The sequence below is a fragment of the Leuresthes tenuis genome, unplaced genomic scaffold, assembly GCF_036924035.1.
Source record: "Leuresthes tenuis unplaced genomic scaffold, fLeuTen1.0.hap1 SCAF_17, whole genome shotgun sequence".
Lineage (NCBI taxonomy): Eukaryota > Metazoa > Chordata > Actinopteri > Atheriniformes > Atherinopsidae > Leuresthes > Leuresthes tenuis.
The window spans coordinates 6,173,894-6,200,992 of record NW_027325371.1 but is presented as its reverse complement, the minus strand read 5'-3'; the positions used below and the strand labels follow the sequence as shown (position 1 = coordinate 6,200,992).

The 27,099-nt window shown below is 39.5% G+C and overlaps 1 protein-coding gene across 1 annotated transcript in view; it reads right to left on the bottom strand.

The window, feature by feature from the left end:
* Window positions 1–23,369, bottom strand: part of shank1 (SH3 and multiple ankyrin repeat domains 1) — a 75,815-nt gene extending 52,446 nt beyond the window's left edge. Inside the window, exons 1-2 of the mRNA XM_072368226.1 lie at window positions 23,003–23,369; window positions 2,222–2,776 (exon numbers count right to left, since the gene is read on the bottom strand). Of these exons, the coding sequence (XP_072224327.1) occupies window positions 2,222–2,725 (504 nt within the window). The 5' untranslated portion in view covers window positions 2,726–2,776; window positions 23,003–23,369. The remainder of the gene's footprint in view (window positions 1–2,221; window positions 2,777–23,002) is intronic.
* Between the last annotated feature and the right edge of the window lie 3,730 nt (window positions 23,370–27,099).

The window sequence follows — 27,099 nt, the reverse complement described above, 5'->3', positions numbered from 1 at the left end:
TGTTCTGTCTGTGCCCCCTCTTTTTCTAAAAATATCACACAGTTTGTTTGACAGACTAATACTGCACTGAATGTCCAAGAAGTCACACATTGACTTTCTTGGCAGATCTTGCGAACAGCACTTTTGAGCGGACACAAATTGCTGATTTGAAATTTACATAAAATACTACAACCAAATCCTTTCTGAGCTGTCAGATTTCTTTCTCTGCTTCACTTTGTTATTATACCTTCCATCTTTTTAAATCTTCTTCTGTCTTTGTATGCTTCCATCTAACTTTATCTCCCTCTTCTTTATACTTTCATTTACTTTTTCTCCACCCTTTTCAGTCTTTTTCACCTCTAATCTACCTCTATCTACATCTAAAACTGTATGAGACGGTTTAGCTCATTTCTGACCTCAGGCATGCGTGAGCGTTCTCCTCCTAAGCACTCTCATCTTTTTATGATTAAACTTTGATGCCGATTTGTTAGAATAGAGATTGGAGAATTATTTATGGTTGTATTTAAAAACACTGAATCAAGCACACTCACACACTGCTGGAAAAACACCCATGCACAGATCAATAATAAATCATACAGCAGCAAGAGGGAGGAAGAAGTGTTGAGTGAGGCATTTATAGTGCACTCAGGTGGTAAATATGAAATATAAACACATTTACACGGGCAGGCACAAATATGTTCGTTCTCATCACAGACACCTTGATCACTTAGGTGTATGAAAAGAAAAAGGACAGACCACTAATGTGTGGGGAACATGGCCTTCTGCTTGTCAAACACAAATATGGTCTGTCTCAGCTTTTATCTACTGATGAGCACGACTCTCTTCTTTCTCCAATTTTTTGCTGTCCAGCTTTTTTTGTACCAGCAGCACAACAAAACATTCTTGAATGCACCCTCTGTCCCTGTGCATCATGCTCTGCTCTTCATAACCTAATTATTGGTTCAATAATGTTAATGACCATGATTCACAGTAAAATATAACTTCTCAGAGAGACGCGAGAGGTAAAAAATAAGTAAAACGCCTGGGTGTCTGGCTGTGATGATTGCCTAATCTTTGCATGTTGTTAAAGTGTAAGAGACGGATGTGTTTTACATGCAGGCAGCTGCATCTCTGACTCATGAAGCCCATTTAGACCCACTTTTAATGGAGGCTTTGTGCTGCCATGATGTGAGACCACATCTGGGAAAGTGAGTGATTGCAGATAGGTCGATCATGATTCTGGACTCACAGAAAAAGACTTTTCACTACTTGCTTTATTGCACCATATAAAAGCTCTTTGGAAACATCATCCAAGTGGCCATGCTTCTCTTTCCATCACCCTCCTCTCCTCACTTCAACTTCCCTCTCTTTGACTCCCTCTGAGCCCTTTCCCGCTCAGTGTCTTCAGAATCTAATTCTTCTCATCTGGATGGCTCTTGTATGCATTTTTGTTCTGCCTCTCACGCTTCATCCCTCTTCCTCTTTGAAGTTAGGTCACCTTGAAAGTCTTTCTCTCAGACATGGGACTTTGCTGACAAGTATATGTGCTTTCCTTTGTTTGCTACTGCTGATGCAGTGAGAGAATGATATGATCAATCCTCTGAAACTTGTAGTGTTTCTACTGCACATCACTGCACTGTGCAATCTTAACTGGCCACATTTATGGTCATACACATAGGGATTATTATGAGAAGATTAGTCTCATGACAAAGGAAGTATGGCTCACTACTAATCTTACATCACTTAGTAAAGTCTCAGGAACCATCCCATATAGAGTCAGTTTGGAGGCATAAATGTTGGACAGAAAATCAGAGGGAATGATCTTTTCTTTTGAAGGTGGGTTGATGCCACAGTATAAACCATTCCTTAACTTCTTCTGGTACTTTCAGTTGCAAAACAGAAAGTTCATCCACCCATTTGATCTATTTTCTGTCTCCATTCTTAGGGGGCCCCTGAGCACTAAAGTGGAGAGTATTGGCTCTTTGACCAAGCAAGTGAATTGTGAAAAGGATTGTTTGCAAGTGTTTTCTGAGCTTTAGGGCCGCCATCGAAATGCTTCTTTCTTTCAGCTCCCTCACATTTAGACACCAAAGGATGTCTGTTTTCCCTTTAAGACAATGTTGATAATGTCTGGATTAGTTGGTTGTTAAAACAAATGAGAAACAAGCAGGGTGGCATTGAGGCTTGTCTTTTCTTAACATGTCAGTGACTTTCTGTGGGTTTGTGTGGTGACTACACTGACCGTTTGCTTTATGTCTGGGATGCCAATGCGGAACACCATCATGGCGATGTGGGTGTCTTCAGATGACATTGAGTTAGCACTGCGTTCCTTCAGCCTCCTCTGCTGCTGTTGCTGTATCTGATTGGCCGGTTGTTGGTGAGTGGGTCCAGGGTTGGACGAATAGGGATTTGAGGCATGACCAGGGTTCCCATGCCGAATATTTCGGTCCCCAGTGGCTCGTCCAGCCATTCTACCAGACTGCCTGTGTCCTTCACCCCTACCCATCCGAGATAAGCCTCCTCGCCTGACATCTTCTACCATCTCCTCATCATCTTCATCCTCCCCTTCCAGCTCACCATTCTCCTCCTCCTCCCTGCCCTCATCGCGTTCATCATCTTCCATTTCTTCTTCCTCTTCTTCTTCTTCCTCTTCCTCGTCTTCTGCCCCAGGATAGAGATGTCTATTATTTCCCAACATCCTTTGTTGCTCCTCGTCGCTGGACAGGGGGCTAAATGGCATCGTCATTGCGACAGAGAAGACGGTACCACTGGCAACGCCATCATTCCCAGAGAGACACTGCATGTGAAAAGAAGGAGACATAATTGAAAGATAAGAAATAAGCCGTTTCCAGGTGCCTGTACAAAGCAGTTCTTATAAACTTTGGTCTCTATGGGAACAGACTTTCACACTTTCAGACATGCAGTACTTATGACCCTCAGCACATGATGACATGCAATTCCCAACTCGTGTGTACATGAACCCACTTGTGCTGTTAATTTTTACCTTCCAGACTCTTACTAGACAAGCAGAAGCCTTTCCTGTGCTGGAGATCTGAACTTGAGACTTGCTTTTCATACATCTAAACCTAAAAGAATCTGCGTGACAACCGAGAATTAATCAGAGAAGTGGTACTTAGCAGACTATACTGACAATATAACTTTAGAGGCCACTACTGCACAGAGTGATAAGATAAGATAATCCTTTACGATAGATGACAGCATAATTGAGAATATACTTACGTGATGACATAGAAAATAAAACCCTAAGAGAGAAAATATTTCTCAGCTATTGCAAAATAAACCAGACAGTTGGTACTGATATGCTTGTAACTATGGAAGGAAGATCTAAGATACCGAAACATAATGAAGACATCTGGTTTCTTTGATTTGAGCAACCATCGGGACAAAGTTATCTTCTCTAGCAAAAGAAACATCAAGAATCAGGATTTGATTTGGAAAATCCTTTTTTTTCTATTTTTGGCATATTTCAAGTTCTTCTTGTTGTATCTTTATATATAGAAAGCTCTTAAAATTTAGTTTGTATCTTTGAATAATTTAAATACAAGAAATGTATATGTATTGAATGATTCATTTAGAAATAAATTAATTAAGATACATAAAAGATACATACAAGTAAATCTTATGTTAATCTTACTCCACAAAGCAGACAATTTTCCTATGCATGTGTGCAGTACAGATACTGATGGCACTTCATTTAAAAACTGTGCACTCTTGCTCTTGCTATCACCACTAATAGAGCCAAGAAGCCACTTCAGAACACCACTGACTAAGATTACAGATCTGTCCCTGAGGGCCATTGCTTGGCTCTGTGTGCTGTTTCAGGATTTTCTGCACCACTACTTTCTGGACAGCTTTGCACAGAACCAAACAGCTGAATAGCAGCAAGAGGGAGGACACCCCAATGGACCAAGGAGGACTGATCAATCGGCAGTGAGGGATGGAAAAATGATCAGCAGAAAAACCAAGAAACACTAATTTGATCAAATTACACAAATTTATTCAAGTAGCTGTACTTACAAATTCAGATTTTTCAGACAGATGTGAGAATTTCCCTCACCATTGATCTGGAAACTAAGCAAGGACAAAACTGGATTGTAAATGATGGTTTTTCATCTGAAAAGTATTCAACTGGAGAAAAATCAAGTGCGGAATAATGAGGAGGCTTTAAATTATAAATGGACTTCTGTTGTGTATGTGTGAGTCATGAGGCAACTGAGAGACGAGGGGAAACACAGCCATGTTGTGATGAAAAAACGTGCTAGACATGTAATGTCAAGGCTTTCCTCGTGGGAATCGGAGTTCAAAACAGCAGCTGTCCAGCTTGACAAGAAACCAAACGGAAGCATCAAATATGGGGTGGCACAAAGAAAGTGAGAAGGAAGAAAAAATGACATGACCATGCATATCAAAAGATCCTCATATTTACACTGGTATAGAGTCCTGCAATTTCATTCTTGGTGAAAGAAAGGCATAACAGTAAGGGAAGACCATTACACCTTTCTGTAATGTAAGCTGCTCCAAGAATTTTCTGAAGTCAGGTATCATTTATTTGATGCCAGTGGAGAAATATCTACCTTGATCTGTGCTATTTGGAAACTGCTTTGATGAAAGCTGCAAGTCCTGCTGCAGTATTTTAGATTTGATGGGAAAAAAAAAAGCTAAACAGTTTGTTAGCTTGATGTATTTCTGTCTGTACAGTATATTTACTTTATTCCAGCCTTCTCTTTCTTTTTATGTCTCCTCACACATGATCACTCAGTGCAGAGCTGACTGTAACGAATACAGGCACCTGTGAAAACAGTACTGGCAGCAACTTTTGACATCCTATCAGTGATCAAACCTCTGTTGACAGTTCTGATGAAAGATGGAGATTTCAGACAAATGTGCAGCAAACCATAACGCAAAATCCAGATTGAGTCACCTACCTGTATATCATTAGCTTTGTTAAAACCATATAGATATGTCTTATCTCACATGTACAACCATTGATTCTATAGTACTTGAGTAAATCTATAAGAGTAAGATCATCATACATCCTCAGCAGAGGCTTCTGTTTTTTTGTATTTTTGGTTAAGCAAGGCACAGTAATTACATGCCTCTGCCAAGGCATGCGTGGAAGTATGCAAATCTAATCATCTGAAATGGCAACACTTGATTAAATGTAAACATAATTGAGTATTAACTTTGCTCTGGTTATAAAGCTTGAGCGGCTATATCATTTTTTTTAATTCTTAGGAAAGGTTAAAACGCCTGCTTTCAGTGTTGATTATAATTAATGAGGCCTCTTGTACCAAGCTGTTTCTCAGGACCACCGCAGGAATGAAAGAAAACCAATGAAATCAAAGCAAACTTGAGAGACTAAATGGAAAGAGCAAGAAGGAGGGGAGATAAGAGGGGAGGAGAATGTAGCTGGAAACCAAAACATTTGAGGTTTTGAATGAATGAAAGAGACAAGAACAGACAGAGAAAGAAGGAGAGGGAGAGAGAGGAGCGAGGTTTCTGCAGAATAGTCAGAAATTTGGCCAACAGAGAAAGATACTTACAGAAGATGATAAATGAAAGTGAACAATCCATATTTTTAGGTTTGAGGAATCAGAGATGAGGGAGGCAAGAGAGGGATGTTATGAGAGACAGAGAGTAAAAAGCAAATGAGACCTAATCTCCATTTTTTCTTATCACTTGGCCACACTCCTCCGTTTTGTAGGTATAGGGTAGTTATTTTCTTTTTGGGATTAAGGGTTAGTGGTGATCTAGTCTAATGTCCCCCAAAGCCCCAGTTGAAGACTAACTTGAAGACCACCACTCCTTGATTTTATAAGAAATGGAACAACTTATCCTTGCAAAATGGAGGAGTCATGCAAGGGCAGGAAATAGGATTAGGTTTAAGAGTGTGTGACCATGCAGGAAATTTGCAATAATTAATAAACCCACCCAAAATGTGCACAACAAGCGCATTAATTATGCATGTACAAGAGGCAAACTGTATTCCCCATTGTTGGCACTTTGCTCAGTATTGAGCAGTGAACACAAATTGAAAATAGCAGAAAAAATAATTTGTTTTCCTGATATTACATCTTAATTGAAAGATGCGGACAAATTAAAATAATTTAAATTCTTAAAGCTATAATGTGCCTCTTGAAAAACTTGTGAATTTTTTCACTCAATTTCTGGGAAATCATTTTAGACAGTATTTTCAAATATTGATGATGACACTTGAAAAAAGGAAAGTGGGATTATAAAAGTCAGTAATAATTCAGCTGGGAGCCATTACTGTCTGCTCAAAATTCTGTGCAACTTCATGCAGACCTTGGAAGAAGTCAGAGGATCACAAAAGTAATCTGACTAATCTTTTAGCATTGCTTAAAATCTGTGAATCCTAATTTAGGATACAATGTGCACATTGCAGAGAACAAAAAAGACACCTCAGATAGATGACATACATTAAATGGAAAAGACTAAACAAAAGTGGGGAAGGGAAGGGAAGGTTACAAAATAACTGCTGTGATATTGTATTAGAACAGAAGAGCACTGGAGGAGAAAAGCAGAATGTGAAAGCAGAAGTGAGAATTTGCAGGGCTGGATGGTTTCAAACAGAGAGCATGAGGGTGGAGCTGAGTCATGAAACCTCTGCCAAAAATGATTGGATTAAATCTGCCAAGAGTGTGAGTCAATACTGACATCCATTGTTTTATATTAGGCCTTTTTACCACATTTCCCTGCCAGATAATCGATAGGAGTTCCCCCTTTGTGGAACTGCGTTATGTGAGAAAAGGTTTTTAACAGTATTAGGTAGACTAAACCAATGCTAAAAGGCTCCAAAATGCAATAAAGCAGAGAGCCTTTATTGTAGGTTTTCACAGCCTCATGCCTTGAAGATGATGTGTAAAATTCCTCCAAACCACACAGTGATCATCAACCCTCTGAAATAATACTCTGAATGTGAATGCTGTGACAGAAATATTCGTTACGCATGCTTCACTATTTATTCATATTTTCAAAGAAGATCCCAAAGGATGGAGCAGAGAAAATTAAAGTGAAGCTAAAAGACTAAAACTAAACTTTTGAGTGAATCACTTATTGTCAATTAAGCTGGAACAGGTCAGGAAGGATGGGAAATTATGAGAGAGAAAGTGATAATCAGGTCCCAAGAGAAAAGTCATGACTCACACATAAAAGACCTACATAATGAATGTTCTGCTCGTGAGACATTATGTGTGTCTATCTGAGTGATGATGAAGAGGGCGATGAAGCGATTAGGTATTACCTAATGCCAACAAGTGATAATAATCTCCTCCTCTTCATATCAGGCGGTAAAAATCTTTCCCTCTTGTTCCTCTCCTTGGAGAGCTGTTTCAGTTTCAGGACAGATCATTAACCCTTTCAGTCAACTTAACAACTTAAAACTACATTAACCCTGTTGACCCTCACCTCGTTGAACAATCAGAGAGGTTAGCTTCACACGGGACTAAGAGCACTGTGTGGTTCAGCTTCAGTGAAACTAAACGTGGTGCACCAAGGCTGGAATACACGATGCTACACCAAAGGCAAGTTCATATTGTTACAACTCAATGCGAGAAATTTTACGTGAGGCAGTTTAGCAACTCATTTTGTGTAGCTAGTTTTCCCTCCATCTACTTTATCTGCTCAAGAGAGATCCTATAATGCTTTAAAAAAGGCACAGAACCTTGATTAATTCAGCTGTAGATTATGTTGAAATACTGTAATTAATGTGTCATTTTCAGTGCAGCATATTTAGCACACTACATATTTTAAAAAAATTATCTTACATTTCAGACACTGGACTATCATTATTCACCTTTTTGCAGAGACAGCTTTGAAGATTAGCAAGACTTTCATGTCATAAAAATTATAGCAGCATTTTCTTACCTGGAAAAAAGAAAAACACACTCTCTGTGACAACTGCTGATTGATTTTAGTGAAGCAGCTTCGTGTAGTCAAAGAGACCAACCTTCACTTGAAAAGAAGTTAATGCACATGGTCTTTAGCCTGGAAAAAAAATAAAACTAAAGCCTAAAAACCTTTTTTCTTTGTTTCCGTTTATCAGTGCAGTGACTGAATCCCAACTTTTTACATATAGACACCTGTTCACAACAACTTTATTGTCAATTTTATCATTTAAAGTAGACAACAAATAATGTAGCCTCAACCTCTCAGCTGGTTCTATGGTGAAGGAGATTTATTTCACAACTTTCAATAAGTTCATTAATAAAATCCCTACGTCTTATGAAGCTTTATGCATTGAGCCCCACACACGTGTTTTTATGTCTATTTATAAACTTAATCATCAATAAAGCACTGTAAAGGAGATACTGCGTCTGTTGTTACATAGCCAATGTATTATTGGCTATGTAATGAGGTAGAGCCAGAATACTGAAAGGTAAAAGCTGTCTGACAAGGAATCATAGAGGGTGTTTATATTTGAAATTGGTTGCATATCTAAATACTTTTTAAGAGCTGTATGCTTGCAGTCATTTCTGTTACTTTTTGCTAGTAACCTTGATTTTATAGAGGAATTAATGTGTAGTGGAACCCAGAAAGGATGTCTAGATCAGGTCTGATTGAGATGTCTTCTGACTGATGGTTTCAGGACAACTAAGTACACGTCCACTTTCAACCTCAATATGTAAGCTACTTCTCAAACACTGGAAATGTTCCTAAATGTTATTGATAATATACACACAGCACGTATCATGCTCACATGGACAGAACAACTGCAACTCATCAGTATCACTGTACCTAACTGTAGCCCAGAAATGCTGCATTCAGTTTCATCAAAGTACAACATGCTACATTCAGTATCATTACAGAACATTTACCATTTCCTATTACATGTTCATTTCAAGGTTTTATTTAAGATAGTTTCTGTTTTAGATGTACATGTTTTACTTCTGCATTGTTGCACTGAGTGTTATAAGATTTGTGGAAGGAAGAGAAATAACCTTTGTTTTGTTTAATTGTTGTTTAATTTTTGGGTGTTTTTGTTATTTAAACTTTAAATGCACTGCAGAGTTTAGATATTTCTATAAAAAACCTTTATGTATTACTGTTTTGTACTGTTTCAATTGCTTTAATGTACTTATGGAGTGCAGCCAGAGACAATGTGCTGTAGGAAAGATTAAAGTATCATACTGAAACCCTGTATTGGCAGATAATCAACCATAAATGACTCGGATCAGTATCTGTGACAAAAAAATCTTGATTTGGACAATCTGTGTTCCATTGTCTATGCACTAGAAAAAGAAAAAGCCTGGCTCAACCTACAATCCACTTAGCAGAACATCTAAAATTCAGAAACTAACATACTGTAAATCCCTTTATCTATCCAAACAAACGAAGCATAAAAACAAAAAGTTGTGGGGTTTGCTGGCAGCTGTGTGACAGACGAGCAATTTCTACTTAGGCCCAGATTTACTATGGCTTTGCAGCAGAAACATACCTTGTTTTGGCATGAAAAAAATACTATGATTTTTTCTTAAAGAGCACCTAAAGCCCTGAGCATAACAATGTTTGTGCCTGCAGTTTTTGCATATGCATTTGCTTTTATCCCTTTCAGAGTGCAAAATTCAGAGAGGAGAGCATGAATCAGGCAGACTGATCTGATAGGCCTCTGGCTACACGATTCCCTTGTGATTGCACCATCATTAAACACCAAAAATAAATGAGTATGGCTTAAATTCTGGGCTACAATGGATGGAAGAGAGTGTGCATGTGAAGAAAGATAGTTTGGATTCATTCACACTTTATTTGGAATGCCAAAAGAAGGCGTTACCAAAGCACATTAATCTTAAGTGACTGCAGACAGTCTACAATTTCCTGAAATATTGAGCTAAAAGAAATCCTGCAACACATGCTGCCCCACAACTTTTTGTAATTATTTGTGTTTTGCTTTACTTGTGTTTGTTTGTTAATAAGTTTTCTTCCATTTGAGGCACCATAACTTATCTTGGATGTCAGTGTCCAGATTTTCACCTGCACTGTCCCCGAGTGGAGAGAAATACAATCATACCAAACGTTGAGGATGCAGAGGTGCACCATGCATTCACTTTCTGGAATAATACCTTTTTACAGATATCCCAGGGATGAACTGTCGGCTGCAGTGACAGCAGGCAGTTAGTTGAATCCAAGCGGCTTTCCTTATCATTATTTTTTGGCTACATGTTGGCTTTAATGACTTTTCCACAATTGTGTTTGCTGCCCAATCAAAATGCTTTTTTTATATGAGGAAAGGAGAGCATCTTAAAGTATTTTAAGTGAACCTGTAATCACCATCGTGCTTATTATGGACTGTGTTGCAGATACAAACTGCACCTGTGTCATTGGTAAATTACAGGCTCCTGATTATCAAAAGGCCTACTACTTTAGGACTTAATTGTGTTGCTCATCGTAAACTGCTTTGGTAATTGTTGAAATGTGCTGATCGTGCTTCTTTTTTTTTTTTTCCCTGATCGTGCTTTTGATTGCAGCTAAGTGCACAGTTGGAATCTCCTTTGCACAACTAGAGATTCCCATCAGCACTGTTTACATTTTGCAACACACTAATTTGCCTGTTTTAGTAAATCTGAGCCTTTGCAACTAGTCATCACCATGACAAGCAAACTATAACATTATTAATGAGCTTTGAGAGGCTCTGGTAGACAGACTTTAGCTTTTTACCCTTTTTCCTGCTATGCTAAATAAGTTAGCATCTGGCAGCAGCTTAATGTTTACTGTAAATGAGAGCAGGATAAATTCTCTAATCCAACTCTTGGCAAGAAACTGAATAAGCTTATCTCCTAAAATGTCATACTATTACTCTAAATGCAGTTGTTTAATTCTACAATGTGCTCAGATCAATAAATGCTGAACAGAAGTGTGTTGGGCAGACAGACCTGAGCTTAACATGCAAGTGAGTTTATGGACATTAAGGAATAGAAAATGTGTTTTTTCTGCCGGCTGAGTTTTCAGTGTAAGCTCCCATCTTAGCACTTTTGCAGCCAATACATCTTTCATGTTTATCTGTTGGCAGTGTCACTTCCAACAGTGTTTGCAATTGTCTCATATGATGTATTGATTTAGCTGTGTTGTGCTTGCAGTAAGAAATCTAATTGCCGCTTTTTACAATATTGTATATGGAACATCGTTTTGGTCCATTTGTATCTGCTCTTTAGGCTGCTTGGTAAACATAGTAAACAAGGACACATGAGCGTGATTCCGTTACAATCACGTGCAGTATAACTTTCATTCCAGTCAATAGCCAATATTCACAAATGAAACAGGTGGCTGGCAGCTCTGCTAGTAACACACTTGTCAAAGATGAAAGTACTGAAATATTTGTGGATGGGGAACCAGTGTGATGAGCCAGATGTCACTAAAAGACAAGGAGGAAGTGGCATGTTTAATAAATCTATGTTGTGGCAAGCGAAAGATGGATTTTAGATCCGTTTGCTGGCATATGATTACCAGGTGTAAATGTAATCCATGCTAATCCTGCCTCAATCATGCACAATCATGCACTTACACTACGCTTAAAATTTATATTGATTGATGAGAATGAAAAATTGGGTCATGAGGCAGCATTTACTTTTCTACTTGGGAGGTTTTTGTGCGACAGAAGTGAGAGGTAACTTTGCTGATATCTTGCCAGAGTCTTGACCTGGTTCCACTAAGCTTCAATCAGTCTACAGTCTGTGTGATGCCATCAAAAGACTGACATCCCACCAGCACAGAGACATTCAACCTTCCTCCCCCCATGTCTTTTTATCCCTCCCAAACACACGTATCTTCATATGCTCTGTCTCTCGCTTCCTCTCTGTCTCTCTGGTTCACCCTCTCTTTTATGTAGGACATAGAGTGTATATAGATAGATATTTTCAGTGTCTCAGTCCCCAGGAAATTTCACTGGGAAACTTCCAAAGAACAGATCGCCCCACTTTCCTGCCACTAAACTGGAACGGCCAATTTTCCTCCCTCCTTGTTTGACATCTACACACAAAATGGACACAAATTGTCTGTACAGCCTGTTCGGTTATTCATGTGCAATAAGGACTCAGAGTCACACTTACTACAGCAAACCCTCAGGATGCTGTGAATAGACATGAAGAACAGCTAATGTGTATGAACTGTGACCTTCTGGTCAACTGCCCACACATGTTTTATTGTTCATCACATAAACCATCTATCCTAACTGTAATGACCCAAACGGAACCTGAATGGAAGAGAGTGAGGCTTCACATGTTCTGGTATAACCCTCCCTGCTGCTTTTAAACTAAAATAAGTGCAGGTGGAGGAACCTGGTTTGAGTTTTAAAGGAAAGGGGGGCATACAACAGCATCACAAGTACTGTCATTATGAAGAATTTACAGAAAATAGGTTCAGGACACAAGTTGGTGCCCCAGAATCTCCCTTCTGTGCTTAATATACTCACCTATCCCATTATAATCTACATCACTAACAGCCTCATTAGAGGCTCTGTGTATTATAGTTGCTAGAGTAAAAATTTAGCTATTTTACATTTATGGAAATCATGAGAATTTATAATCCCAACATTCCTCAGCAAATGCGCTGGCAATGTCAAAAGAATGAGTGTTATCGACCTGCAAAAAAGCCTTTTAGTGGTTGTTGTGAGATAGGTTTCTAGACTTTTGGCATCTAAACTTGGGTTCAATAATACATAAAAGATTAGCAATGCCACTGGGACATCTCCCGTGTGTATAGCAATGCATCATTTTAAGTTTAAATATAAGAGGGGAGTTATCAAGGAGTTCATCCATCATAGTTGTCATGTGGGGACCTAAGTAATTTTTTGCACAGAATATTTATTTCTGGGGGGGCTGTGGCTCAGGCAAAGTGGTCGTTCTAAAATCATTTGTTAAATTCCCAGCCCCTCCATGTGAAGGAATCCTTTGGGAAGATACTCAACCCCTCATTACCCCAGATCTATGAGACTGGCTCACTTTTGAAGACAAGTTGGCTGGGCAAATGAACCTAAGTGACTTAGTTTTGAACTACTCTGCCAGAGTTAGGGGACAATCGTGTTTTTTGTTTTAAAATCGAGCCTTTCAAAACTCTGAAGGATTCTCACAAGAGCTCTATGTGAAAAGCGTTTGTTTAGATGTAGAATGGCAGCATTTTACTGGAGCGACTGGGCTGTTGAGGCCATATATATTTAAAGCGGTACTTAGAGCTAAATACATTAATTAACACGGTGTAAAACAGATTTGATGTTTTTATGCTCACCTTTATGGCTGATATGTAGCTTCCTAATTTGCACTAAACAACAGAATTCACTGACTAACTGGGAAACATGAATGGCATTTTCATGGCTATCAAACATACACTATGTGCACAAGAGGAAATGTGAGAAGAACCACCAAAGTCCTTGTATTTATTAATTTGACATCAGAAAAAAATGCCTTTGAATTTTGACAGTAATCTATTTGATAGCTGATGAACTATCCAAGTCCAGACTGGACTGGTGTGAGACCTACTAACAGACCAATATCACAATCCCAAGAGCAACACTGCTATAACCTGTCACAAGGATTCCTGTTTTCACATGCTATATCCTGAAACTATAGTTACATCAGCTCGTCGTGTAAAATCAACTAAAGCCAAGACAGTAGTAAAGACATTCAAGTCAACAAGAAATAAAAACTTTCAAAGCAACAGAAACCTCTCTTTTTCTTCATCAAAAGAATAAAGATGTCAGGGAAAAGCAATAAGATAACCACTGAGGGCCTCTCGTATAGACTGCAGTTGTTTACAGTGAAGATATGAATGAGTGTATGAAATTACAAAAAGACACCAGAAAGACACAAGCTCTTCCTCAAATGATGTGTACCTCCGACTACCAAATCTAGTCTTCCAAACTTTTTTAGATGATCAAGATCAAGCTAATAAATATTAGCAACAAGCAAGGGAAGCCAAATCAGAGTTAAAATTGTCACAGTACTTTATAACGACAGCTGTCTTGTCTGAGATTCAGCTAGACCCAGATGGTGAACTGTGGCATTGATCTGTTTGAAGATATTTCAACAACGTTGCTGTTGTCTGATGAGCTACATGCTTCCCAATTTGTCTTCCTATTGATCACACTGATGTTGGGTTGTTTACTTGTCTAATCTTGACAGTTTATGAAGGTCAGACTCAAAGCTGCTCTCAATCTGGCTGCAGTTCTTCCCCAGTGATATTATAACAAACTGCATTGTGTTTAGTTTTTTTCTATCATTAAGAGCTATCCCCTCATTTTGTCTTTCACTCCTCATGATAACCAGATATGATTCTGTTTAGTCTAAATAAGTTAAAATGTGGCACATTTCCTCCCCTTACCACACTAACAAAGCTTTAAATACTAAAAGTTGTGCTTTCATTCTCTGTTTATGAAAAAAAATGTCCTAAAGTAGAGAAAAGGGAAAGTCCAAGGTCACATCTTGTCATGTTTTGTTTATAAACACTTCAAAATCACATAATAGAAGCAATAAGAATGTTTTTGTATTATCGTTGTCTAAAGGACTTATTCTTTATAGAAATAGTTGATCTTTTTTATGGGTTTTTTTGGACCAGTTTATTGTTTCAGCTCTACTTAATAAAGAAAAAAAGCTTTGTATAAACACAAAGAGTATTCGTGTGAATATATACGAATAAGGCCACAGTGTTTGTTAAAGCTTCTCTCAACAGAGGAGACGAGGAAAGTCAATCAGCTGGGGAGCCAGAGAGCTGAGATCACATTCAAATAGCCTGCTAATTAATTAGGTTTATTCATCATTGCCTCTAAATCTCTGCGGGACTGCACAGAATCTCTTCTTGTGTTCTGCTAACAGCAATGTATGCCACCTATTTCAGAGAGCTGAGTAATATCGTAAATCACACAGACTCATCTCTGTTGTCTGGCAGAGGAGCTGAAGTGGTTGCTCCGCACTGAGCGGTAGGACCCACTTGCTGCATTGAGAGTCTCTCTGAAGGCCAAGTTGGGGCTAATAGTTGGCAGCACTGGGAAGATCATGAATAAATAAACCATGATAGGAGTAGCTGTAGGGGAGGAGACTGTCTGAACATATGACAAGCTGTAAAATATTAAAGATGGATGCTGCTCCACTGCTACAGGCACCAAATAAGAGGCTGACCATGTGGCTACCTCCAGGTCTCCACTTTTTCTTTTTTACAGGCCAAATTAAAAAAAAAAGTGATAATAAAAAATGACCCATCCAACTTTACATCTCTGTCAAGTATAGAACAGCCTGCTGGATTTCTGCTCTGCTTTTATTCTCAGAAAAGCTATCTTTGAAGCCATCTCAGAATTTGCCAACTTCAGCAAAGTCGAGGCAGGGATGGATTTTTTTGTTCTGACCCACTGGGAGTTGACCAAAGCCGGGGTTGTGATGAGCATGCAGTGCTGAAAGAAATCTTCAAGGCAGGTTTTATAAAGTGAGTGGAATTCAACACCATCTACCCAGAGACAGGACAGGAATGATTCATATCGACTTATACACACTCAAAATGAGACTGAACAAGCAAGAGGCCAAAAGTCTGACAGACCTGTCGCGGTTTGAAAAGGTCTCGTCTGCCCAGGTGAATGGAGCATTTTGCTCCCTGCGGTCCAGCAATACCTGAATCAGCACTTCCTCCACAGGGGTCCGTGGTTTCACGTTTCAAGGCTTTTCAATGGAAAATCTATCTGCTTACAGGGTGAATCCTGCGTGGGAATATTACCTGTTTGGTGTTTACTGTTTGTTGAGGATTCTTCCATACAAGTAAAGTAATACCAGTAAAGTTGCATAAATGTGCATCAACCTCAAATGCACATTTTAAAACAACATTGATTCAATGATCACCAGTTAGGGAAGATGTTTTCTGGAAGTAACTGCATTTCTTTGCTTTTCTGTTCTGTTTTGTTGGGTACGTCCATACAACCATCTCATAACTAATCATGCTATGTGGTAACGTGTCAGTGACATCACTGGCTATGAAAAGCGAAGCTTATTAAGATGTCTTTCAGAAGAAAAGATGGAAGAATGTTCAATGTTCTATCAAAGACTCTATGGTAGTCATTTAGCATTTTAAGAATGTTTTTCATTATATCATCAACTATGGTACATAATTTATTTAAAATTTAAGTCCAAAGAAATCTCTGCACACAAGGAACAAGATTAAATTAATCTCATCCATTTTCTGTTCCTTTCTAGGATTGCGACAACTGTTTTTCAGGGCAGGTCTCACCTTGGAAAGGTGGTCAGTCCATCACAGAGGAACAAGGTTCAAAACAAATACTGAAAGTTTCTGAGCTTCGGGCCCCCAGGCAGCAGAGAATTTAAAACAGACATTATTCTCTTTTAGAAATCAATGTATGGGCTCAGGAGCACTTAGAATTCATCACTGCACCTATAAATATTAGTTAAAACTCTATCAAACTAAAGAATTAAATCTATATAGGCAAGATCCAAACCCAGAGTTGTCATCTCTGGACCTGAGCTAATTTATGATGGAAAGAGGCATAGAAGAAAATTTCCCTGGAGTCAAAATTTTAAACTTTTTTTTTAAAATAATAGATGTTGCATCTTCCAGGCTCAAGAGGAGAGGTATAGAGGCATACATTTAACAGTACAAGGGAATTACATCATGAATAACATTAAAGTTTTGTGCAATAGCATACCATTACAGATGTTGGCATGGGTAACAAGCACATCTGTGACTCTACCATCAGTGCCGAACGATGAATACAAGTTAACGAGCAACATATGTTGCCATTAAGACATCTTTTTTTTCAGAAAAAACAATAATAATACAATATGGTGCTAATTATAATCATAATTTAGCAAATCATAGCTCTCTGTTTTTACTTTGCAAACCTCAGAAACTTCAAACACGGTGAGAGAACGCCGTCACATGTCTGTAATGTGGGTCAATCAATATGACATCACATCAAACAACTACTATAGGCTTCATCTCCTTTGCCTCTGTCCATGCATTCCTATCTGTTTCTTTTTCTTCTACTTCTGCCTCCTTCTGTTTGTTTATTTGTTATTTTACTTTCCTGCGTTAGATTGGGCTGACCATCTTAAAAACTTTCCAATTTTTCAGCTTGTGAAAAAATGTAACTGCCCAAATCCCAGGAATAAAATGTGGAATTGTGTCCACAAGTTTGACCTCGGTGAGTCTGAACATGTTTTTTGTGAGTGTGGGTTTGGGTGCTATTCCCCTCTGCTCTGTAAGCTCAGCACTGCCAACCATGAGGCAGCTCAGACTGTCTCATGTCCAAGCGAGCTAGCAGAATGTACTGTATCTCATATATCATCTCCCATTCATGCTGCCACAGCTCAACCTCCACTGTTGCTATAAATACTCCCAGCTGTGTTTCCATTATTAATGCAATAAGACGCACAACTCTTCCCTGGCCCGAAACATCACCAATTCATCATCTCTCATGAACTTTAAAACACCCACCGATGCCTACTGCTGGAGCAAACTGACACACATGAAGATAACGACAAGGAGCGTGCGCACACACCAACACACACTTCTGTCCATGATGAGTTCATTGGTGCTGGAGGAGGCAAGCAAAAAAAGAAAGTCCAAAAGAAAACCAAAAATACTACACTGCATCTTGATGCACTTTGAAAAAGATTTTAACACAATAAGGAAAAAGAGGGCGTGAACACAGGAGGGAATTGAATTCGACTCCATTGTTTCATGCTGAGAGGTAGAAACATACTAAGATACAAAACAGTTTAAAAAGGTTGCAGGAAGACAGGGAGGAAATAACTCCCTGTTTTTATGATGTCAAAGCCAATCACCAGAAAACACACACAGCTTTTTCAGTTACAGCTGTCTCCACAACAGGGTCACACTGTGACAGCAAGGTGACACAAGGTGATGCAGCTCCACATCCCTGAATCACAAGGCACAAATCTGACACCATGTGAAGTTTGCACAAAGCACCTAGTCACATACAGCAACAACATCATCAGCAAAAATGTCAGCAGCATTACAAAGGTCTTGGACTGAGATGAAAAGTAGTTGACATTGAATCCAGCATATGGAAGTACTGATGGAAACATCATAGAATAAAAGCTAAATCTTAACATTCAACTGATGATATACAGGAACAAGTTCAGGTAATCAAGATGAACAACTAATCAGTTTTGCTTTGACCTCTACCACAGGCATAATGTCTTATAGCCTACACAATTGATTGGTTAAATCAAATAAGCCTCTCACTGATAAAGAACACGAGACACCAGCTGCATTTATACTTTGAACAATCCACAACATCCTTGTTTTGCACCGAAGGCCTTTTGGAATAAACGTCAGGTAAAATGGTTTGTATTACCCACAAAATTTGTGTTACAGTAGCACAAATGTAAGTGGCACTTTGGAATTCATGTCAGCGCTACAAATCAACTCTTTCAGTGTCACTTACTTTCACTTTCTAGACCCTTAAATTGAAAAGTAAAGATCCAAGACTGCACTGAAAATAAACTGTTGGGTCCAGTAATTTACTGTATTGTCAAGGTAGCTGGCAATCACTCGAAGGCTATACAGAAGAGTGCTTTCAAGTTTGAAGCTCGTCTTTCCCACAGGACCCTAATGCAGCATTAGATCCTATTAGGATGCTTATGCTGCTGGCTTCAGTTGGCGCTCAAATGCACAAACAGACACACAAATTACACCCCACCCGACCCTCTGATCATCATCCTGGGTCGGCACTGTTCCACTGCTGCCATGCATCTGCTGCTGCTAAAAATAGAAACTCCACTTTGATGATGCAGTGGTGACTGTTGGGAGAAATGAAATGCTTCTCTGTATACCTCTCGGCGCAATTAGCCCTAATAAACTGAGAATGAATTCATAACAGAGAGTAAGGAGTCTGACCAAAGTCTTCCACCCTCCAACTCTCCACCAGCCTCCCCTCTAATTACCAGCAATGGAGTTTTTGCAATGAGACAGATGGGATTTGTTTGTGAAAAGACAAAGTAGAAATAAGAAAGAAACAGTGAGTACTGTATAAGGGAGAGGGTGTGTACATTACCTGAAAAACAAAAAACACACCAATCAGCCTTTAGATTTTAAGCAGTATCAAATCAAATGTTTATTTGTGAAGATCTAAAAGTACAAAGGTACATGCAGATTAAATTTAGCATTGTTATTGGTAGCCAGTTAGAATGCAGATGTTTAACTCAAAGCACCATTGTACAGCAACATAACCCAGCTTCAGATTTATACTGTTTAGATTTCCACCTGCAGTTACATACCGACATTAGTCAGCAACAACTCCAATGCTGTGGCGTCAAACCCTCAATGGCAGAATTCTTAAATATACCAAGTGTTCTTTCCTGCTAATCAGACAGATAGTGAATTAAAAAACCCAAGCAAAGCCTGGCTTTTCCCCTTCTGCCAATTTGATGCAACACTAATGCAGCACAACAAAGCGATACTCAATTAAAGTCATTTTCGTACTGTGGTGACGGCCTTCTAAAAAACTCCTTTTTACAAGGACCTCCAGACTGAAAAGGATTGATAAAAATCCATATATCATACATATCCCAAAATGAGACGCAACATAAATGGGTGGAATAACTGAATTTAGGCCACAAAATTTGTAGAAGGAAATGTAAAACAATCAAAAAGAGACACAAATTGACCAAACTAGGGTATAAAACAAACCATGAAGAGATGCAAAGTGACTGCAAAGTTGTCCAAAAATGGAATTCAAAATGACACATAAAGCAAGCATCGAGGGTTGCAAAATAACCATATACAGTCGTGATATAAAATTATGCAAAACACCCGTAAGATACAGATACAACAGCCACAGATGACAAATGAATAGTTTATGGATTTTTTTTGTCTCTTTCAGTCTGGGTGACTTAGAGGTGGTGTGTCTATTTGATAATAGACAATAATAGGTGGTGTGACACACCACCTATTCACCTCTATGTACAATGATAATCCATAATATTGCTGTGCCAATTGTAAAAGCTTTATGCTTTTATAGAGATGGTATTCACACCTGATGGGTGATTTTCTACTCGTCTAACACAAAGCATTTCATCAAACATTCTGAGATACCCCCACTCCGAACCATCACCTCTCTTCACATCAAAGTGGAGGTGTTTCGTGACCGACAAGATTCAATTTCTGCATCATGCCAGGTGGATGAAAATGTGCTGGAAGTAATGACAGCACCAATGTCTCCCAAACACCCTGGCAGCCTATTAACACAGGTAAGAACCATCAATCTGATGCGATTAAAAAGCTCACAGGCAGTAAAATGATTAATACAGACTCAAACAGAGTAAGTCACTGAAAGATAGAGGTAAATGACAGAGGGAGAGAAAAAAGAAGGGAGAGGACATGGCTGAAGTGGGACAAAACGCAGGGGAGACCTGTCTGTCCCAGATCAGCCATTTACCGCCGGCAAGAGATGGAGAAAGAATGAGTGAGAAATAAAACGAAGAGAGAAAGGAGTACGAGAGTAAACGAGGTGGCTAAATCTGGATATATGAACTATATCTTCCCCTGAGCAATGCAGCAAATAATGACAAAAGGTGAGCTCCCCTCCTATGCATTTGGGCAAATAAACCAAGAGAGGGGCTAAAAGTAATCAGTTTTAGAGAAGTAAGTCTATGTAAAAAGGAACTCTAGAAAGTCCGGAGCACAACAATTAATCAGAGAGATAATCAGTCCGAAGGGCACTGCAATTAGCCCCTTTCTATCATTCTAACACTGCTGTGGAAGAAGATTCTGAATAAACATGACTTGAAATAATCAAATTAATCAAGATTCAAAGCTTGTTCTTCTCCATGAGTCAGATAAGCTCTGCCCCAGTGTACCGATAAAGCTTACTTGAGTTGAATGTGCGTAGAGGTCCCCTGATCCCAAAGTGGGATCTGCACGGGTGGAAATGTCAACCGTGTGCTCTGTAAACACAGTGGAACTAAACGCTGCCGTTCCATAAGTCTTTCTCTAAACAAGGTGGAAATATTGGCACTTCAGTGCCATCATGAGCTCAATGTTAATTCAACTTGGCGTGCAGCAATTCATGGCTGATTGCTGGACCTCGACTCTGTGTGTGCCAAACAATGTCTGAAGCGAAAACGACATGACAGTGCGCTCATCAGCACTTAGCCGGGGCTGCATTGGCGAGTGAACTACATCAGCTCAATTTTCAAAGTAACTGACTTTCCAAGGAGTAAAGCTAAGGGCTGAACTGTACACAAGGAAAGATAGCAAATGAAGACATTACATGAAAGCTCATGGAACCGAGGCAAACCCAGACACGACGTTATGACTTCCACTGTCCATATAAAGACACATCAGTCATAAATCTTCCTTAGAAATTGTGAATCAGTCAGTTGAATTCGACACTAATTGCTTTCATCTAACACATCCAACATTATATGTTTGGCAGATAAAGAGTTATGACTTTGAATGAGGAAGTGGGGCGCCGCTCACACTCATCTATGGTAGCATGACTTAGAGTGTACCGACAGCCTGACATCACAGAGTACTTGAGTGCCTCTGTTTAACAACTCCTCTATCACCACTGCACGCTCACTACAGCACTTCACTTTCATATCAAAACCACCAGCAATGAACTGATGGTGGGTCAAAGTTTTCGTGCTACAGACTGAGCTCAGTGTTGGCTCTTAATTGATGAGCTGCTTCCCCATCATTACTCCCTTGTCCCTAAGGCAACACATCAGATATAGAGCATGAGTAAAATATGCAAGTGTTAGTTACCATGACTGCGTATGGTAAATGTTTCTGCTCATTGTCCTGAGAAACCAAAAACTCAACTCACAGTTACGTCTCGCGCTTTTAACGCCTCCAAGTTTTTCACAGTTAAACTTCTGCAACATTATGCTGAAATCCACCTTGCTGCCCTGTACAACACTTTACAATACAGAAGCAGCGTGTGTGTAATTATGTGTACCCTGTAAAGTGACCCACTGTCGCCTTTCTTTGGTGGGCTGTGTTCAGCAAAGACAAAGGCATCTATAGATAGACTAAACAGAGGTAGAGATAATGACAGAAGAAGTGCAAAGATATGTTCCCAACAGGAAGGGTGACCCTTTTCTTGTAGAAGGAGCCACTCAAGTAAGAGGACAACAGTTTGAACATCCATCAGTGAATTCATCCTCTATTCAATGCATACCAAAACACCTACTATATCTGTTTTGGATTTTTAATGCTAACATGCATCCCAGCACATGTTCATTCATGCATACCCTGCCTTTACACACTACACTCAATACGTGAGGGGAGCCAAAGTGTGATTTTATGGGTTATTTCATGCAGTGGTTAGCCTTTTAATGTGAACACTGAGCAGTGAGCTGCTCTGTGCACCAGATCATCAGCAATTCTTGACTGGCATGCAAATGTATGTGGGTGGGATCATCAGTTTAACACAGTGATAAATAAAGAGCAGATAAGAAATATATCTCCTACATCTACCTACACCTACTTGTGTTCATAACTGCTGTCGTCAATATTTCCTTGTTTCCTTTCTTTTCTTTTCTTATGCTTTAAGAAATCTGTGTCCCTTTACCACTGCTCCGTTTTCTGTTTTATCAAACCACTTTCTCTTTTGTGCCTTCTTCTTCCAAAGCTTGGAAAGATCATTCATGTGCTTGAATGAAGGAGCAATTCACTGCCAAACATTGCTCAATTTTCCTCCCTTATGTCTGTGCCTCTCAGATCCTCACAAGGCTGTTAGGCTCATTTCATCTTTTCAGTATTTATGCTGCAGCTGCATTTTCATTTAAAGCCGGGCTTTTTTAATGCAATGACATCCATGTGGCAGAGGAATTAATGTTTCACATCAATGCAGTAAACTTGAACATGCAAAGCCTCCTCCCACCTCCTGCTGCACACACACATACCCCCAACTGACTCCACCACTATCCCTCAATAAACATAAAATCACACTCTCTGCTGCTTTGCCCTGCACCTTCCTCCGTTTCCATGCATGTCAGGAAAGAAAAAAGACAGAAAACATTCTTACTGTCTTCTACAATCCCTGATGAAATACAGAAATCCCTCCACTGGAAAAAGGGGACAGAAGTAGAAAAGAGAGGAGGGGGAGCCCAGCGGTTGCCAGTTGCAGAGGAATAAGGAGTGAGTAGGGACGAGCTGGAAGATGTAATGGAAAGGGAAAAAAAGACAATCACAGCAGCAACAGTAAAGACCCTCCTCCTTCACAACGGCAGCCACCACAAGAAATTACAAGGTGTCCGGCGTGCCACTATATGCTGAGGGATGGAGCATTATCCTCGACTCCCAGACTGTCCTCCAACAGCAGTAGCTCTGTAGTAACACTTCTATCTCTTCGGTCCGGCAATCTCCCCATCCTTCGCTCGATGTCCTCCCCTCCTCCCTCCTTCCCTTCAGCTTGTTCAGAGTGCCCCCCTCTCTCTCCTTGTACTGGTTGGTTGGTTCTCTTTCTCACCCTCCTCCCTCACCTCTCTGTCTTCCTCTATCTCTCCCTCCTCTATCATTACCCAGATACAGGGCATACCCCTCCTTCCTTCTATCTGTCTAACCCTCTCTCCTCCTCTCCCTGTGTCTTTGATGTTTTGGAGTTAGACTCTTAGCTGTGAAAAGAACCAGTTTTTTTTGTCTTCTCACAGAGCTGAAAGCACCACAGAACACAGAGGAATCCACCCAATGGTGCAGAGATACACACACCAAACATTCACCCAGAAATACATAAAAGATAATTAAGTAGTTGCCGTGCAATATCAACAGAAAACTAAATCAATTAGAGAAAGAATTCTTGTGTTTCAAAGATTTCTTCAACAGTCCAAACAATTAAATCCAAATCCAGTGCAATCTGCAACAGTAAGGACAACATGCGTGTTCTAACACCCACAGAAATATGAATAAGGAATGAAAGAGATGTGTATAAGTGGATGAGGGGAGCCACTGCTGCAATGCTTATCATCACAGGATGAAGGGGAGGACTGTGGGTGGAGGAGGAGCTTTCTATCAGCTGAATTGAATAGCAAGTAGAAATCAACTCCATTATACCAGCGAGTGAAGCATGTCAAACTCACTTTGATGAGCTAACACCCCTTTAATAGTTTGGAGCTGGGGTGATACAGTGGTTCTATACATGCATGTATGGTAGCAGTGACCGCAGAGGTAAACAGATGTTCTCCAGCAGCCAGGTATCCTCCTTTTTGCTACTGAAGGTGACTGAAATCTGCTGCTCAATACACTTTTCTACACTGAGAAGCCGTTGTGGTTATTCCAATGAAAGCCCATAATTAGCCCCCACCCCCAAAGGATCTTGCCTTCTTTACTGTGTATCCTAAATTGTTCGGCAGCTTATTTCTGATGTGCATTTCATTCTCACTAAATATTTACCAGTCCTTGTAAATCCTACAGGTCATCCTTGAAATGAGACAGGACATAATTAGCCTTTGCTTTTCCACCCTTATTAAGTAACTTGGGAGTTTCTACTTTAGGTTCTATTGAACCCCATATTAGGGTGTTTAATCCTTCCATATTTTCTCCTTCCATATTCTCAAGGAGAAACGTGATAGTTGCACAACTTTTTAACACATTCAGCTGATTTAACAGTCTGCTGCCTTATTCCTAACTGAATATGGAACACAAGTATAGCAATTGTATGCTGAAATGAGTGAAGCAAATGCAAAGACGTCATATCTCAGGCATGCTGAGGAAATCTGTGCTCATGTTCGTAGATATACATTTTCTTTAAAGTGAAATTAAAAACATTAGCATTACATCTATGAGATCCATGCATTTAGCACTACAGGCGAATTGAATTAATCCTCGCACAGTGGGTGCTGTGCACCTCATCACTCGTGCAAAAGCAACTTAAATTAAAACTAGTGCACCCTCTGATCTGCTTTCCTTGTGCACTGAACTGTAAACCTGCACTGCTCCTGTGACCGATTGTGTCTGTATGTGTCAAAGTGTGCATTTAACAAGTTTCGTTCATCAAGCTCAATCTGGACCGACATTAATTGGCTGAGAGTAGGGAAAGCACTTACACTAAGCTAGAAAAAAAATGACCGTACTTCATCAAAACGACACAAGCACGACTGTGGCTCGGACCAGGAGACAGCAGAGTTGCCCTAACAGCAGGGAGTCAGACTTAATAAAGAAAGATAGCCATAATAATGATAAGAGCAATATCCCATCTTGTGTAGCTGACGTTTTTATTCAGTCCCCTCTGTCAGGGTTTTGCTACTGTCATAATTTACACTAATGTACTGACACTTCAGCCAGTAGCCAGTGATTTGAAGCCTGTGCCACCTGTCACCTGGGAAATAATGTGACATGTTTTAACACCTCTGGAAAGCTCTCTCTTCACAGCATAAGCTGTTTCTGAGGGTTAGAAACCATTTGTGTTTCTATGTGCTGCTACCCCACTATTGATGATGATTGTGCCTCCAGTATGCTCCACTCATACAAAATCCCACATCAACTTAACACAGCCAGCCATTCTGCACGGCTACAGCTGCTTGGCAGGGCTCATATCCCACAACAGATTATAATCCCCAGATGTCTGAACAGAGGGAACATGGTGTCGCGTGTCTACATATGCACTGCTGTTGTGATGTACACACCAGCAAGATGTGAGAAGCAATAAATAAGGAAAAAAAACTTAGAATGGTTGGAAAATAATTGTGGCACAGTAAGAAATTCTGTTGCAAGAAAAGAAAAAGTGAACAGTTATGACTGACTTTACAATTCTTTTTTACAACATTAAAGAGGAAATAAATGTAGTTTTTACCTCAGACTTCACATAATGTATATGTTAAAGATTATAGTAGAAATTACAACACAAAGCTGTGTCTAACAGTTCATTTCCCCTGAAATAGTACACGGCGGTCTCTTTTAACAAGCCCAAAAAGCTCTCATTTACCCACAAACTAAAAGGCAAGTATTATTCAGTAGTGTTGATTTTCTCCTTTTACACACAGATGCATCAACATTAATTCCCTAATAATGTTGCTCATAATCTCAGACAAAAGACATTGTACCACAGAACCACCACCTTTTTTTCATAATTTTTGCTGCTAACACTTTTGTGCCGGATTTTTTATCGAGGAGCTATATTTGAGATGAATCACGTTTACTCTCTTAACAGTCTGTCATTGTGTTTTGATCATTTGCTGCAGCCAAACTAGAGTCACAATTGAACAAATGGGTGTGCATATTTATGCAAAATAACCCCCAGTACTCTGTTATGACAAGTGAGAAACAGTTTTAACATTAATATTTGTCATCACTTCTTTCTTCCCCAACAATTAAACTGTGCAATCTGCAAAACCCCCATTCCGTCACTCCAGTAACGGATAATCTCCTTCTCTTTCTCTTTCCGTCCTCATTAGGAAAAATATGTTATACTTGGCAACAGAAATAGCTGCTTGGCTGGTAGTGAGAGCTCGAAAGAAAAGCAGAAGTGGGTCATATGCTGTAAGAGAGGAGAGGATTGAAGAGAAGAATGCTGGTTGTAAGATGAAAGAACAGGTGGAGAAAAAAGAGACGAAGCACTAAACCGGGGGATGAACACTTGCCCCGAGCTTTGAAATCAGCCAAATGAATATTTTACAGCAGGAGGGGAACAAATACATGAACAAAGCAAAAAAAAGAGACCATACATGTGGGACAACAATTTTCTTTGCTTGCGATGTCGGGATTATAACATCTTCTTCTGACTGCTGTGGTGAGCACCCTCTAACATCTTAACAGTTCAGCTTCACGTCTACTTGACATGAATGAGAGTCAGATCTTTTACAATATCACATGTCAAAGTGTAGAACTGGTCTCAGGTTAAAGTCCCGGTTCTCTTGTACTTAAATAGTACCAAAAATATATCTAAAGTGCTAATAGCAAAAGCAGAACGGCCCATTTCTTGAACACTTCATACGATTGGACGATAACTAAATTTATTTGGGTATTTCAGTGTATAGACTGCAGCTGGACGGGTGAATGTTGGTGAATACTTGACTGATATTACAGTATTTGACTGTGATCTGATACTAATGTGAATCTGCAAATTCAGACAGTATTTGCCTGTGAATTGGGACAAGTGGATTTTCCGTCGTTTTAGAGTGACCATCA